The sequence below is a fragment of the Seriola aureovittata genome, chromosome 6 (assembly GCF_021018895.1).
Source record: "Seriola aureovittata isolate HTS-2021-v1 ecotype China chromosome 6, ASM2101889v1, whole genome shotgun sequence".
Taxonomy (NCBI): domain Eukaryota; kingdom Metazoa; phylum Chordata; class Actinopteri; order Carangiformes; family Carangidae; genus Seriola; species Seriola aureovittata.
This window is the reverse complement of record NC_079369.1, coordinates 11,275,711-11,293,456: the sequence shown is the minus strand read 5'-3', so window position 1 is coordinate 11,293,456 and position 17,746 is coordinate 11,275,711. Positions and strand designations below refer to the sequence as shown.

Below are 17,746 nucleotides of genomic sequence, written 5' to 3'. Positions count from 1 at the left end.
GCATAAAAAGTCATAGTATAGCAAGGCATAAAAAGTCATAAAAACGTCACAGTATAGTATGGCATAAAAAGTCATAGTATAGTAAGGTATAAAAAGTCATAGTATGGTAAGGCATAAAAAGTCATAGTATAGTAAGGTATAAAAAGTCATAGTATGGTAAGGCATAAAAAGTCATAAAAACGACATAGTATAGTAAGGCATAAAAAGTCATAAAAACGTCATAGTATAGTAAGGCATAAAAAGTCATCGTATAGTGAGGCATAAAAAGTCATAAAAACGACATAGTATAGTAAGGCATAAAAAGTCATAAAAACGTCATAGTATACTAAGGCATAAAAAGTTATAGTATAGTACGGCATAAAAACGACATAGTAAAGTAAGGCATAAAAAGTCATAGTATAGTAAGGCATAAAAAGTCATAAAAACGACATAGTATAGTAAGGCATAAAAAGTCATAGTATAGTAAGGTATAAAAAGTCATAGTATGGTAAGGCATAAAAAGTATTAAAAACGACATAGTATAGTAAGGCATAAAAAGTCATAAAAATGTCCTAGTATAGTAAGGCATAAAAACTCATAGTATAGTAAGGTATAATAAGTCATAGTAGGGTAAGACATAAAAAGTCATAAAAACGACATAGTATAGTAAGGCATAAAAAGTCATAGTATAGTGAGGCATAAAAAGTCATAAAAAGTCAAAGTATAGTAAGGCATAAAAAGTCATAAAAACGACATAGTATAGTAAGGCATAAAAAGTCATAAAAACGTCCTAGTATAGTAAGTCATAAAAACGTCATTGTATAGTAAGGCATAAAAAGTCATAAAAACGTCACAGTATACTAAGGTATAAAAAGTCATAGTATGGTAAGGCATAAAAAGTCATAGTATAGCAAGGCATAAAAAGTCATAAAAACGTCACAGTATAGTAAGGCATAAAAAGTCATAGTATAGTAAGGTATAAAAAGTCATAGTATGGTAAGGCATAAAAAGTCATAGTATAGCAAGGCATAAAAAGTCATAGTAAGGTAAGGCATAAAAAAGTCATAGTATGGTAAGGCATAAAAAGTCATAAAAACGACATAGTATAGTAAGCATAAAAAGTCATAAAAACGTCATAGTATAATAAGGTATAAAAAGTCATAGTATAGTAAGGCATAAAAAGTCATAGTATAGTAAGGCATCAAAAGTCATAAAAACGTCATAGTAAAGTAAGGCATCAAAAGTAATAAAAAGGTCATAGTATAGGAAGGCATAAAAAGTCATAGTATAGCAAGGCATAAAAAGTCATAAAAACGTCACAGTATAGTATGGCATAAAAAGTCATAGTATAGTAAAGCTTAAAAAGTCATAGTATGGTAAGGCATAAAAAGTCATAGTATAGTAAGGTATAAAAAGTCATAGTAATAGTAAGGCATAAAATGTCATAAAAACGACATAGTATAGTAAGGCATAAAAAGTCATAAAAACGTCATAGTATAGTAAGGCATAAAAAGTCATAGTATAGTGAGGCATAAAAAGTCATAAAAATGACATAGTATAGTAAGGCATAAAAAGTCATAAAAAGTCATAGTATAATAAGGGATAAAAAGTCATAAAAACGACATAGTATAGTAAGGCATAAAAAGTCATAAAAACGTCATAGTATAGTAAGGCATAAAAAGTTATAGTATAGTACGGCATAAAAAGTCATAAAAACGTCATAGTATAGTAAGGCATAAAAAGTCATAAAAACGACATAGTATAGTAAGGCATAAAAAGTCATAGTATAGTAAGGTATAAAAAGTCATAGTATGGTAAGGCATAAAAAGTCATAAAAACGACATAGTATAGTAAGGCATAAAAAGTCATAAAAACGTCACAGTATAGTAAGGCATAAAAACTCATAGTATAGTAAGGTATAATAAGTCATAGTATAGCAAGGCATAAAAAGTCATAAAAACCACATTGTATAGTAAGGCATAAAAAGTCATAGTATAGTGAGGCATAAAAAGTCATAAAAATGACATAGTATAGTAAGGCGTAAAAAGTCATAAAAACGTCATAGTATAGTAAGGCATAAAAAGTCATAAAAATGTCCTAGTATAGTAAGGCATAAAAACTCATAGTATAGTAAGGTATAATAAGTCATAGTAGGGTAAGACATAAAAAGTCATAAAAACGACATAGTATAGTAAGGCATAAAAAGTCATAGTATAGTGAGGCATAAAAAGTCATAAAAAGTCAAAGTATAGTAAGGCATAAAAAGTCATAAAAACGACATAGTATAGTAAGGCATAAAAAGTCATAAAAACGTCCTAGTATAGTAAGTCATAAAAACATCATTGTATAGTAAGGCATAAAAAGTCATAAAAACGTCACAGTATACTAAGGTATAAAAAGTCATAGTATGGTAAGGCATAAAAAGTCATAGTATAGCAAGGCATAAAAAGTCATAAAAACGTCACAGTATAGTAAGGTATAAAAAGTCATAGTATAGTAAGGTATAAAAAGTCATAGTATGGTAAGGCATAAAAAGTCATAGTATAGCAAGGCATAAAAAGTCATAAAAACGTCACAGTATAGTAAGGCATGAAAAGTCATAGTATAGTAAGGTATAAAAAGTCATAGTATGGTAAGGCATAAAAAGTCATAAAAATGTCATAGTATAGTAAGGCATAAAAAGTCATAAAAACGACATAGTATAGTAAGGCATAAAAACTCATAGTATAGTAAGGTATAATAAGTCATAGTATAGTAAGGTATAAAAAGTCATAAAAAGTCAAAGTATAGTAAGGCATAAAAAGTCATAAAAACGACATAGTATAGTAAGGCATAAAAAGTCATAAAAACGTCCTAGTATAGTAAGTCATAAAAACGTCATTGTATAGTAAGGCATAAAAAGTCATAAAAACGTCACAGTATACTAAGGTATAAAAAGTCATAGTATGGTAAGGCATAAAAAGTCATAGTATAGCAAGGCATAAAAAGTCATAAAAACGTCACAGTATAGTAAGGCATAAAAAGTCATAGTATAGTAAGGTATAAAAAGTCATAGTATGGTAAGGCATAAAAAGTCATAGTATAGCAAGGCATAAAAAGTCATAGTATAGTAAGGTATAAAAAGTCATAGTATGGTAAGGCATAAAAAGTCATAAAACGACATAGTATAGTAAGGCATAAAAAGTCATAAAAACGTCATAGTATAATAAGGTATAAAAAGTCATAGTATAGTAAGGCATAAAAAGTCATAGTATAGTAAGGCATCAAAAGTCATAAAAACGACATAGTAAAGTAAGGCATCAAAAGTAATAAAAACGTCATAGTATAGGAAGGCATAAAAAGTCATAGTATAGCAAGGCATAAAAAGTCATAAAAACGTCACAGTATAGTATGGCATAAAAAGTCATAGTATAGTAAGGTATAAAAAGTCATAGTATGGTAAGGCATAAAAAGTCATAGTATAGTAAGGTATAAAAAGTCATAGTATGGTAAGGCATAAAAAGTCATAAAAACGACATAGTATAGTAAGGCATAAAAAGTCATAAAAACGTCATAGTATAGTAAGGCATAAAAAGTCATAGTATAGTGAGGCATAAAAAGTCATAAAAATGACATAGTATAGTAAGGCATAAAAAGTCATAAAAAGTCATAGTATAGTAAGGTATAAAAAGTCATAGTATGGTAAGGCATAAAAAGTCATAAAAACGACATAGTATAGTAAGGCATAAAAAGTCATAAAAACGTCATAGTATAGTAAGGCATAAAAAGTCATAGTATAGTGAGGCATAAAAAGTCATAAAAATGACATAGTATAGTAAGGCATAAAAAGTCATAAAAAGTCATAGTATAATAAGGGATAAAAAGTCATAAAAACGACATAGTATAGTAAGGCATAAAAAGTCATAAAAACGTCATAGTATACTAAGGCATAAAAAGTTATAGTATAGTACGGCATAAAAAGTCATAAAAACGTCATAGTATAGTAAGGCATAAAAAGTCATAAAAACGACATAGTATAGTAAGGCATAAAAAGTCATAGTATAGTAAGGCATCAAAAGTCATAAAAACGACATAGTAAAGTAAGGCATCAAAAGTAATAAAAACGTCATAGTATAGGAAGGCATAAAAAGTCATAGTATAGCAAGGCATAAAAAGTCATAAAAACGTCACAGTATAGTATGGCATAAAAAGTCATAGTATAGTAGGCATAAAAAGTCATAGTATGGTAAGGCATAAAAAGTCATAGTATAGTGAGGCATAAAAAGTCATAGTATGGTAAGGCATAAAAAGTCATAAAAACGACATAGTATAGTAAGGCATAAAAAGTCATAAAAACGTCATAGTATAGTAAGGCATAAAAAGTCATAGTATAGTGAGGCATAAAAAGTCATAAAAATGACATAGTATAGTAAGGCATAAAAAGTCATAAAAAGTCATAAAAAGTCATAGTATAATAAGGGATAAAAAGTCATAAAAACGACATAGTATAGTAAGGCATAAAAAGTCATAAAAACGTCATAGTATACTAAGGCATAAAAAGTTATAGTATAGTACGGCATAAAAAGTCATAAAAAGTCATAGTATAGTACGGCATAAAAAGTCATAAAAACGACATAGTATAGTAAGGCATAAAAAGTCATAGTATAGTAAGGTATAAAAAGTCATAGTATGGTAAGCATAAAAAGTCATTAAAAACGACATAGTATAGTAAGGCATAAAAAGTCATAAAAACGTCACAGTATAGTAAGGCATAAAAACTCATAGTATAGTAAGGTATAAAAAGTCATAGTATAGCAAGGCATAAAAAGTCATAAAAACGTCACAGTATAGTAAGGCATAAAAAGTCATAGTATAGTGAGGCATAAAAAGTCATAAAAATGACATAGTATAGTAAGGCGTAAAAAGTCATAAAAACGTCATAGTATAGTAAGGCATAAAAAGTCATAAAAATGTCCTAGTATAGTAAGGCATAAAAACTCATAGTATAGTAAGGTATAATAAGTCATAGTAGGGTAAGACATAAAAAGTCATAAAAACGACATAGTATAGTAAGGCATAAAAAGTCATAGTATAGTGAGGCATAAAAAGTCATAAAAAGTCAAAGTATAGTAAGGCATAAAAAGTCATAAAAACGACATAGTATAGTAAGGCATAAAAAGTCATAAAAACGTCCTAGTATAGTAAGTCATAAAAACGTCATTGTATAGTAAGGCATAAAAAGTCATAAAAACGTCACAGTATACTAAGGTATAAAAAGTCATAGTATGGTAAGGCATAAAAAGTCATAGTATAGCAAGGCATAAAAAGTCATAAAAACGTCACAGTATAGTAAGGCATGAAAAGTCATAGTATAGTAAGGTATAAAAAGTCATAGTATGGTAAGGCATAAAAAGTCATAAAAATGTCATAGTATAGTAAGGCATAAAAAGTCATAAAAACGACATAGTATAGTAAGGCATAAAAACTCATAGTATAGTAAGGTATAATAAGTCATAGTATAGTAAGGTATAAAAAGTCATAGTATGGTAAGGCATAAAAAGTAACAAAAACGACATAGTATAGTAAAGCATAAAAAGTCATAAAAACGTCATAGTATAGTAAGGCATAAAAAGTCATAGTATAGTGAGGCATAAAAAGTCATAAAAATGAAATACTATAGTAAGGCATAAAAAGTCATAAAAACGTCATAGTCTAGTAAGGCATAAAAAGTCATAAAAACGTCATAGTATAGTAAGGTATAAAAAGTCAAAGTATGGTAATAAAAACGACATAGTATAGTAAGGCATAAAAAGTCATAGTATAGTAAGGCATAAAAAGTCATAAAAACGTCATAGTATAGTAAGGCATAAAAAGTCATAGTATAGCAAGGCATAAAAAGTCATAGGATAATACGGCATAAAAAGTCATCAAAACGACATAGGCATAAAAAGTCATAAAAATGTCATAGTATAGTAAGGCGTAAAAAGTCATAAAAAAGTCATAGTATAGTGAGGCATAAAAAGTCATAGTACGGTAAGGCATAAAAAGTAACAAAAACGACATAGTATAGTAAAGCATAAAAAGTCATAAAAACGTCATAGTATAGTAAGGCATAAAAAGTCAGTATGGTAAGGCATAAAAAGTCATAGTATAGCAAGGCATAAAAAGTCATAAAAACGTCACAGTATAGTAAGGCATAAAAAGTCATAAAAACGTCACAGTATAGTAAGGTATAAAAAGTCATAGTATAGCAAGGCATAAAAAGTCATAAAAACGTCACAGTATAGTAAGGTATAAAAAGTCATAGTATGGTAAGGCATAAAAAGTCATAAAAATGTTATAGTATAGTAAGGCATAAAAAGTCATAGTATAGTAAGGCGTAAAAAGTCATAAAAATGACATAGTATAGTAAGGCGTAAAAAGTCATAAAAACGTCATAGTATAGTAAGGCATAAAAAGTCATAGTATAATACGGCATAAAAAGTCATAAAAACGACATAGGCATAAAAAGTCATAAAAATGTCATAGTATAGTAAGGCATAAAAAGTCATAAAAACGTCATAGTATAGTAAGGGATAAAAAGTCATAAAAATGTCACAGCATAGTAAGGCATAAAAAGTCATAGTATAGTAAGGTATAAAAAGTCATAGTATGGTAAGGCATAAAAAGTCATAAAAACAACATAGTATAGTAAGGCATAAAAAGTCATAAAAAGTCATAGTATAGTAAGGCATAAAAAGTCATAGTATAGTGAGGCATAAAAAGTCATAGTATAGTAAGGCATAAAAAGTCATAAAAACGTCACGGTATATTAAGGCATAAAAAGTCATAGTATAGTAAGGTATAAAAAGTCATAGTATGGTAAGGCATAAAAAGTCATAAAAACGTCATAGTATAGTAAAGCATAAAAAGTCATAGTATAGCAAGGCATAAAAAGTCATAAAAACGTCACAGTATAGTAAGGCATAAAAAGTCATAGTATAGTAAGGTTTAAAAAGTCATAGTATGGTAAGGCATAAAAAGTCATAAAAACGACATAGTATAGCAAGGCATAAAAGTCATAAAAATGTCATAGTATAGTAAGGTATAAAAAGTCATAGTATAGTAAGGCATAAAAAGTCATAGTATAGTAAGGCATAAAAAGTAATAAAAACGTCATAGTATAGGAAGGCATAAAAAGTCATTGTATAGTAAGGCATAAAAAGTCATAAAAACGATATCGTATACTAAGGCATAAAAATTCATAGTATAGTAAGGCATAAAAAGTCACAGTATAGTAAGGCATAAAAAGTCATAAAAATGACATAGTATAGTAAGGTATAAGATGTCATAGTATAGTAAGGCATAAGAAGTCATAAAAAGTCATAGTATAGTAAGGCATCAAATTTTCACAAAAACACCATAGTATACTATGGCATAAAATGTCATGAAAACATCATAGTATAGTAAGGCATCAAATGTCATAAAAACACCATAGTATACTATGGCATAAATTGTCATAAAAACATCATAGTATAGTAAGGCATAAAAACGTCATAGAAAAGTAAGGTATGAAATGTCATCAAAATGTCATAGTACAGTAAGGCATAAAATGTTATGAAAACATCATTGTATGGTTAGTCAAAAAACGTCATAGTATAGAATGGTAAAAAATGTTATACAAACGTCATAGTACAGAAAGGCAGAATGTGTCAACGTCAACCACTTAAGCCTTTTTTTCAGTCCTCTGATATCACCCATAGGAGTTCTCCTGAAATAGCTTACAGGCATAAAACCTGAGAACTTATGCATCATCTCCAGGTAGAACAACTGTAAAATGCAAACACCAACATACAATAAACAGAAAATAACAATCCAATAAATCTCAGAGCGAACAGGAAAAACAGCTCTTCGCATGAGTGCGCACCGTCTCCAGATGCAGCTGTGTGTCATAGTTATGGGCGTGTGCATCGGGCGGTGCCGCGTCGATTAAAATGTTTTTGTCATTTATGTGTTGATAATTTTTTACTCTGCAATGTGTTAAAATACATATCTATAGTTTTGTATTTCAGCACTGTAGAACAGAGAAAACTGTCCATTTGGATAGAAAACTTGCAGCAGTACTAAATTAATCAATGCGTAATATAACGTGGAAAAAAGTTAATTGGCAATTGGATAGTACATTACAGTTTTAGCCTTCAAATAAATAAATAAATATTAAAACTAACAAACAGTTTCCAAGTCAAGTAAAGTAGCACTTATCCATTTTTCCACTGCTTGAGCAGAACTGCTTTAAAGCCCAAACAATGTAATTATATATGATTTTCTGGCAGAGGTGCTAGAAAGCTGGCGGTCCAAGTGTTAAAAATATATAAAAAGATCTCTTGGGGCATTGCAAGCGTTCTTGGGGCCTTAAGCAGCCCTTATACCCATCAAATAAACTTAGTAGGGTAAAATATTTCCCTCTGAACTGCAGTAAAAGTGTATTAGAAATAACCCTAGACCAGGCTGGATAATTTAAAAAAGAATATCGATAGAAAATAATTATGAAATAATGACCCCAAAAAAATTGCTGCAGCTCTGCCTAAAACTCACAGTGGACAGTGTCTGCAAAGAGACGCAAAATGTTCACAGAGACACTAAAGAAGAAACTACAAAATGAAATCTGTCCATGAATACACTCAGTTGTGAAGCACAACCTTTCAAATAACAATAAAAATAAATAATTTCTGAAAAATAAAAAATAACCAAAGTATAGATTAAACAATTTCACAGCATGCTTATGACTCAGCTGAGAGCTTCGGTGGCACTAAACCAAACTATTTTTAATAACTTCTGATTTAGATTTCATCACATATTCTGCAGGACAAAATTATTTAGTTCAAGTAAATCAGGGCCTGGTGAGTTCAGTGTAACTGGTTCAAAAGCCTGCTGCCTCAGGAAGAATGTGAAACAGTTCAACAAAGCTGGAGTTAGTCTTCAGCTCATCAGCGAATACAGGATCTTTGTGAAATGTTGTCATTTTTACCATTTAAGATTTTTTTGGTGAAGTTTCTTTGTGACACCAAAATGTTGATTGTATTATTAAACACACATATTTCAAATGATTTACACCAGTGTTGACAGTACAAAGTATAAACGTGTATTTCGTCATTTTAATAAAGCCAATTCATGATATACAGATATATGACAACATTAAATATGTTTACAGTAGAATAGAAAATTCTACATGAGATTTACTGGACCCTGTATGGAAAAACAAGCATGATTCATAAATAAAAACTGCTTCCTCAGAGTTAACTATTCATTTCCTTGCCACAGAGTTTTCAGTGTTATAATAACAACATATAGATGACATCAGCCTTGTGTTTATGCCAACCTCAAAATAAAATATTGCTCTACTTTCAAATTAATCTCATGAGCCTGGGGGGGGCATTTCAATGCATCATTAAAAAGAGCTCATGGTTAGAAAAAAGCATGATAAAATAGAGTTATACATACTCACATAGTTCTGCCAGTTGAAATCTAATTCAATCTGCATCATAACATACACATCTTGTATGTAGTTGGGTTTGAATTAGTGCATAATTTTTCTTAATTGTGGAATGCAAATGGCGTTATATACAGCAGCAACAAATCAAAACTGAGTAATATCAGACTTTTTTCATAGTAGATAGATTTCCATTTCACCTTTCAAAATGTTTGGAATAATTATGTATTAAAAACAAGAGATTTCTACCGTTTTCTTCTGCTTTACCTATCACAATCTTTTGAGTCAGACCAACATATTTAAAGCTTGATTCACACAAACACAGTGGAGACAAAGCAGGTATGAGGATAGAAGGAGTGAAAGATGAGAGGCACTTCACATCAGAGCAAGGTTAAGGAACCTTCACATTGGATCCAAGTTAAGAGCAGCCTCTACTGTGTTGATAAATGGCTGATCTGTCAGCATACTGGTCATGGAGAGAGCCACCATCTGTGAAACTCTATTTCACAGTCTTTTCTCTCAAAACTGACACTGGGGTTGATCTTGCACGTTCATTTCCTACTTTTGATCTCACTGAGATGATGGCAAGGAATACTTGCATTTGATAAACTAAACAAATTATACACAATGAGGGTGAACTCTTATCTGTAAGATAAAACAATTACTTCAAGACTCATTTTGATTGGCAACGTCCAGTATTCAAAGCTGTTACTTTGCATGTTGTGTGTGTAGGTGAATGAAAAAGGAGGAAAATGGCTTCATCCCTGTGTCTTCTTCTCTAATGAGGTGTGCTAGGGGGTCGCCTTCCTTGCGCTGACAAGGTAGCCCTTAGACTTGATGATGCCCCTGCTCTTGACAATAATGGAGTAGCGCAGGACCCACTCCAGCCTCCAGTCAGCCATTTTTAGGTCCTGTGTTCCCTCCTGCATTGCCTCCTGGAAGGTGGCTGCTGACATCAGCTCTGAGGGCAGGAAGAGAGGGGAAAAACTGTAAACTATGCAGCTTACACTATGCAAAACCCTTAAAATAAGAACCACTGATGCTGCAGCTGACCCTGACTACAATGCATTAATTATTTTTTATTTATTTATTAACAGAAAAAGCTTAAAAAGGATAAAGCTGGCGTTTTTCTATAATATTCTTATTGTCAACAAAAGCAATAAAACTACTAAAACCATTTCTCAGTATTTTCTGACTTCTCTACCCTGTCTGCTGCTCTCAGCCCCAAAGTTCATGTGTAGCAAGTAAATCTTTAAATATGGATCACAGATATATACTTTTACCTTTTTAAAAGTCTCAGTAATTTCCTAGTACAGCTGGGAAGTCTAGTAGTAACAGGAGTAACCATGGATTAACACACATTTGAGTGCTACTAGGATTATCAGTATTAGATAGTGAGACTGACTTAAAATAATCTACAGTTCCCATGCTCATGTTACTGAAGGGACATGTCACAACTTGTTAGTTGGAACAATTCATTGTTGGTTTTGGTCTTTTGTCAATAAAAAGAACAGAATATCAAACTTATTCTTATGCTTTACCAAGGATTAAGAGCACTTGATCTTGGACACACTATCAATACGTTAATTATCATAATAAGGTGCATGTCTGGATTGATACCAAAAATTCATCAAACCCATCTGACTGGCAGAAAAAGTTTCTTTCACCTTTGGGATCGTTGTGTGTGAGCAGCTGGATGTCAAACTCCTTAGCGAAGGCTGTCAGGTCAGGAGGCATCACACAGCAGGAGGCCAGGTTCACCTGGTTACTGCTGGGCTTCACCTGGTCCAAGAGAGGGAGCATGGTCAATGACCTGCCTCAATTGATTCAATACAGAAAATGACCCATGGATCAGCTCTGCCAGTGGTACACTGGCCAAAACTCACAACAGAAAAGGTACCATTCGGCCCTATTATCACTGCTGCCTCTGAAGACGACACAAACTAAGCATCACAGACACAAGATTCCCACTGACCTGAGCCCAGTTGTAGAGCTGTTCCAGCAGATCTTTGTCCAGGTCAGAGGTGCCAATGGCGGCAATCCGCTGGCTCCTGACCAGGGTCTCCAGCTCCTCCCAGGCTGGCTGAAGGTGAGCCAAAGTTTGGCTGTCACCCTCCAGGAGCCCAGGTGGCGCTATTATAACAGAGTCGAGCTGGGACACTGTCAGTGTCTGGCAGGCTGGTGAAGAGAGACAAACAAGGCTGTAGCATGCATAGAGATCAAATGAAAAGAAGCTTCACAACTGTGTAATTTTTGAGGGACATTTAACTTTTAACTCACCCATTTCCACTGCATCTCTGATTGAGGACTGAACCGACTCACACAGGAAGAGCTTGACTGCAAGAACAAGACAACCATAAGCATGTCGTCCACCACATACTGTAGTTGTATTAAAATCATTGGCACCACTTATTACTTAATTTATTAATTCCTTATTCAGCCAGTCATTAAGTAGGGATGCTCTGATCAATCAGTCACCCACTGAATTTTCTTTACAAATGATTTGATCAGAGGTCCTTTGAATAGGTGAGGCAAATAAATGGAAACCTTGACAGCTATACTCTTGTTGAACACACAGTAAATCACTACACTGCACTACAGATAGGTTATAAAAACAGGAAAATAAATAAGGTTGAAGCAGGGATGTGGAGAGTGCAAAAACAGACACTGATGTGCAGCGCCTCGTCAGTCACATTTCTCGGTGACACAGGTTAATAGAGAATTTTTTAATAATTCTAGATGTTAAATAAACAGGTTTATTAAGTGTATATCAAATTCTTCTTTGATCAGGACAAGTAAAATGCATTAAACTAATTCAAAGTATTACTTTATACTGTATATTTAATGCTCTTTTTGTAGGCTACGTGGAAAACAAACAAACAAACAAAAAAACAGCACTGACCTGAAACCTTCACCTCCTCCCTCTCCTCAGGTGTGATAGCATCTGTTTCCTGGGGAATGGAGCAGTCCAGTGTATCTGGAAAGTCCTATGGGACAAGAAAAGCACTTTAGTGTTATATGAAATATGTAACACTCCTCCTAATACCCATCTTTAAACTTGGGAACTTTTTGTTATTCAAACATGATTTTGTTACATAAATGTTGCTTAGGGCTTTATTTAGACAGGTGAGAGCCACAATGCTTGCATGATATTTGGCATCTGCTGCGCCAGAGGGAGCATGAGCGCCACAGAAAACTAGCTCTGACTTTAAAAGTTATGAAGAGAGAAGAATGTTTTTTCTTCCCCTCAAAGGCTGCATTATTTTGCAATCAGTCTTAATAAATTACCATTAAGAAACCCCCCCCCCTTTGGTTCTGTTGTGGTCTGTTTTTCTGATGACATTCAGAAAGACTTGTACCATGTTGCAAATAATATAGACATGTGACTACAAGCTGGTAAAATTGTCACTGAGATGTTGAGACTAGCTATTTAGACATGAGACCAATGTGTTAATCTCCATCACATTTACATAACTTGGTGTATGTCTAAGAGAGGCTTAGTACAGCAGGACACAAACACTGGAAAGTGCTGAGCTTTATGATATGGACATGTTACACAGCATTAAAGAACACAACCTGAGGAGGACTCAGAGCCCATGACTCCAATATCCCATTCTTCACATTTCCCTGCAGGGGATGTGTCTTATAAGCTTTGTATTTTCAAGTATTTAAAACCCCTGAGTTCAACTCTTTCAAACCTCCCCCATCCCCCTGAGTCCAGTGGGCGTGGTGATAAAAGCTGAAGCAGATTAGCTGAGCCTAGCAAAAACAGCCAGAGCAGGGGAGTGTTCAGCAGAAATGGTCGTTAACTACGTTGGATCCTGCAGCTTGTTTAATCTTGAGTTCAAGATTTTCAGAACATTTTAGTTTGACGAAAGCAAATTATCCCATGGCTTTCACATTCTAGAAATCATACCACAGTTAATGGACAAAAACCCCAGAGCAAAATTTTGGACCCCCACCTTCACCCACCAAACAGACAGACACACATTTGGAATGGCGCCTTTGGCAGCCAGCACTGCATGAACATTCATCATGACAGCTTCTTTTCAGTAAGCCTAGAGGCATCCTTTGATGTCTATCACTATAGTTATTTTACTTTCCTAAGCACTGGAATCCTACTGCCCGACAGCATAGTCACACGTTGTTGTGTAACTGCAGGCCTGACCATAACTGTCAATGCAAATACTATTGTGCTCATTTGTCACTGTAATCACTACATACACATGGTTTCAGAATATAGGAGAGACTGAATTAGGTGAACTACTACACCTAGAGACACTGAATTAGGTGAACTAAACAAGATGAACTACTACACTCCCACAATGAGCAGCTCTACATGAAAACATTTAGAAAACTATAAATGTCTCCCCACCTTGGGCGGCGCCTTTGTCATGGAAAACCAGTCACTCAGTGTGGCTTGAATGCAGTCTTGAAGCTGGAATATCAAATAGAAAAACATGACATTGAATTAAAATCCATAAAACATGCAAAGTTTTCAAGAAAGATCCCTGAAACTCAGCTGAAGCTGAAAAGCTTTTTATTCTCAGCAGATGCCACATTAGCATCTGGAAAGCTGCTCTGCCAAGTCGTATGCCTTGGTGTATTATAAACAATGGAATCAGTTGGACCAACTTCATAATGTCACAATTTCACAAACCGATTCCAAGTGTGGAACAAGAAGAGAAATTAAGACAAGTTTAAGCACCAGTGAATGCTCCTGTGATAGCCTAACTATTTACAAAGGGATAAGAATGGGGCATGAGAGCCGTTGCATTAGTAGTTTAAGAAGTGTATCAATGAGTCAGAAATGTTGATGTGAGTGTTGGCACCAGCAGAAAATGGCAAACACACCAAAACCTGGAGATGTGGAGCTCAGCAGAGAGAAAGAATAGGGACAGTAAAGCACTATTTCCATTAAATCTGGGTTTAATTAATCTGAACTGTGAGCTTTGGACGATATGAGTTTGTTATTAAGTGAAGAATCATATATATATATATATATATATATATATATATATATATATCTCATATCTGAACCTTTAGAAAAATCTAAGCTTGTCAGTCATAACTATGACTATGATATTTACGTGAACAGTATTTAGAGAATCCTGTATGACATGTATGCATCATGACTGCAAATTCCTGAAACAGAGAAAAGTAATGCTGCAAGGGGAGATGAATGAATGTTGTAACCATGCTTCTAAATGACCATCTATAGCACTTTTCTGAGTTATATGCAGCCGTTGTATGTCAGCCACATACATAATCACATACTACATGCCAATAGAGATATATATCTGTGATGACCCCAACATCTACTCTTAAGTATAAAGCTCAATTTCTGTGTCCTGATTATTTTTAAAATCAACCTGTGGCAAAGAAATTTAATTAATCATGACCTTCACTTCAATACAACTTTTAAAAACTACAAACTCAATTTTGGATTAAGGTTTGGCAGGTACATCATACCACACTGTACCCAAACTACAACCATGTCAGAGGGAAACTGAAATGTTTTAAACTTTAAAGTAATGAATGGTATGTTCTCTAAAGCAATCACAAAAAATGTGACAAGTCTCACCAGATCCTCTCAGGAAGAAACTGCTTCACATTTATACAATTGCCGTTAACATATATGCACACTTAAAAATAAAAGAAATTGTCAAATATTTTATATATTACATCCACTAGTTCCAGCTTCTTAAATGTAAGATATGTGCTATTTTTCTGTTTCATATCACTGTATTAACATTATTAATAAATTAATATATTTGGGGTTTACACTGACAGCTGGACAAAACTAGCAATGTGTCAACTTAGGGTCAGAGGAAAAAAACAACACGGACTCATAAAAAAAAAGTTTAATTTCCAATCTTAAACTTGTTCCTCTCAATAGATTTTGACTGCATTTTGAGTGCTGGCAGTGCTGTCATGGCAAAACTGATAGAAAACACAGTGTAAGTGGAGGATCTGCCAGCAGGTGATGTAGATCACCTGTTTTAGTTTTCCGGGTCTAGTTTTATGTCAATAGCCTTCAACAATCATTCATCTCCGGCCAAGACCTGTGAACTATTCGCCTCAGGCTGGATCATAAAGTTACTTATATGTCTGACATAAACAGGACACACTTTAACAGCTCAGCTATTCCACTTTAGCTTAGATATAAGTCTCCAACTACGGACCTCGACAAGTAAAATCAAAAATAATTCTAATTAAAAATGATTCCTGTCTTTTTTTTTTTATCTTTATAGACGACTCATACAACGTCACACATACCTTACCATCAGTTAACACACACCGATTTCGCTAGCCAGTTAAATATTTAGCCAGGTAGCCTAACATTAACTTGCAGGCTAAGCTAATAAGCTACCATGGTCAGTAAACTGCCGTCATTTCAAATTAGACGTTTAGTTTACGCAGTTTTAGGCTGGCTTACCTCCTCGCTGGGAGAGCCTGGACATTTCTTTTTCAGGCGACTCCGGTTGACTAAATTCCCGGTGTGGAGCCTGAGCGTTTTGGCGTGGTTCAACAACATCTTCGCCTCAGTGTTCGTGTCGGTGTTTTGAGGATCCATGTGGTTTTTCGGCAGCTAGCTCACAAGTTGCTACACAGTGTTTGATGCGATGAAAGATGTGCCCGTAAACAGGTGCTTTCACTCTTTCACTGACTACTGCTGTAACTACAGTCTAATATAGCAGACAATAATACACTCCCCGCAACTCTTTAAAAAAAAAAAAAAAAAAAGTGATTTAGTCAGGATGACTTGCACTCAGTCTTGCCTGACTTGCAGGTTTGGTGGGTTGCTTAGTGGCTGTTATGAAGGCAAGCCGGGCGGTAACGCCCACATGGAGGTGTCGCTGATTGCTCTGGAAATCCTGGTCAGGGTAACGTGGAGTAATGGACTGCATCCGTACAACAGGACTGGATCAGTGGAAGGGATTTTTTTGCATTAAGGCAGTTCCTATTCTGACCGCTAGATGACACCGTAGTGCTTCTAATTCATTCATTCATTCATTCATTTATTATTATTTTGTCAATCTGTGAACCAAACTTTTCCCAAATTTTCCATTTTCATTGTCCTCTAATTCACTCTTATTATTGTGCTATTTGATTTTTTTTTAATGTGAAGCACTTTGAGCTACATCTCTTTTATGAAAATTGCTCTATAGATAAAGTTTGTTATTATCATTATCAATAGTGTATTTCCAACTGTATGGATAAGGCAATCATCAAGAGGCACACACACCTCCAAAAAATCTTACCATGAGAAGAAAATACACTTGTCTTGTTATTGTGGAATCACTCCTAGTGAAATCACAGGACATCGCCCTCTTCTGTTTTCTTGTGTGTGTATAATGGGTGTGTGTGTGTGTGTGTGTGTGTGTGTGTGTGTGTGTGTGGGGGGGGGGGGGGGGGTATTCTTCCTGTTTCAAAATGACATGACCCTGTGCACAAAGCAGGTCAATGAAGAAATGTTTTTCCCGGATTGGAGTGGAAGAATTTGACCAGGCTGCACAGAGTCTGGACCTCAGTCCCATTCAACACCTTTGGGAGAAACTGTAACTCCGACTGCAACCCTGACCTTGCCACCTTCAATTAGTGCCTGACCTCACTAATGTTCTTGTGGCTGAATGGCAGGAAATCCGAGTTTTTAAGTTTCCAAATCTTGGAGAAAGTCTTACTGGAAGAGTAGTGATGGTTATAGCATTTACTAGTAGAAAATATGTTCTAAAGAAAGAGCCACGGCTTTATGTTTAGTTCCTATTCCACTGATCCCTGCAGTGATTTGATTGCTTTCAAATGTTAGTGTTAATGGGATGTTGTCTGAATCATGACCCCGACCAGTGCCAAATGTTGTTTAGGTGTATGTGTAAAATGAAAGATTTATTAATGTTATACAGATTAATGTTTAATACATTATATGGCCAAAAGTATGTATATACCCAAACAGTGATTTTTAACTCATTCCTCAGAAAACACTGAGGACACTGAGGTTCTACAATGGATTTTATAGCCTGATTCCAATATTTTAGACCCAGCATATATTAATTAGCCTACGTTGGGACCAACAAAATATATATTTCCCAAACAGAACTATTTTCTTAGCAGTTTGGACTTTAAAAGATATGTTAAGATGTTTATGTTGAACAATAAAATTTACAGAATATATAGATAAAAAGTTCATAATAAATAAAACATTAAAAATACAAATCATTCACATCATTTTAAAAACTTCACTTTTTGTGACTTGCCTTTTCTGTAGGACACACGGGGAATTGTTACGCTGCAGTGAATTGCATTCATGACTTCAGTATT

At 34.0% G+C, this 17,746-nt stretch overlaps 1 protein-coding gene across 1 annotated transcript; it reads right to left on the bottom strand.

The window, feature by feature from the left end:
- Window positions 1–9,072: 9,072 nt before the first annotated feature.
- gclm (glutamate-cysteine ligase, modifier subunit) lies at window positions 9,073–16,252 on the bottom strand. The gene is made up of 7 exons (XM_056378664.1): window positions 15,867–16,252; window positions 13,803–13,865; window positions 12,330–12,414; window positions 11,708–11,764; window positions 11,403–11,605; window positions 11,095–11,209; window positions 9,073–10,388 (listed from the first exon to the last, which is right to left on the bottom strand). Exons 1-7 carry the CDS (start codon window positions 16,002–16,004, stop codon window positions 10,219–10,221), a joined length of 831 nt encoding a protein of 276 aa, XP_056234639.1. The 5' UTR covers window positions 16,005–16,252; the 3' UTR covers window positions 9,073–10,218.
- Between the last annotated feature and the right edge of the window lie 1,494 nt (window positions 16,253–17,746).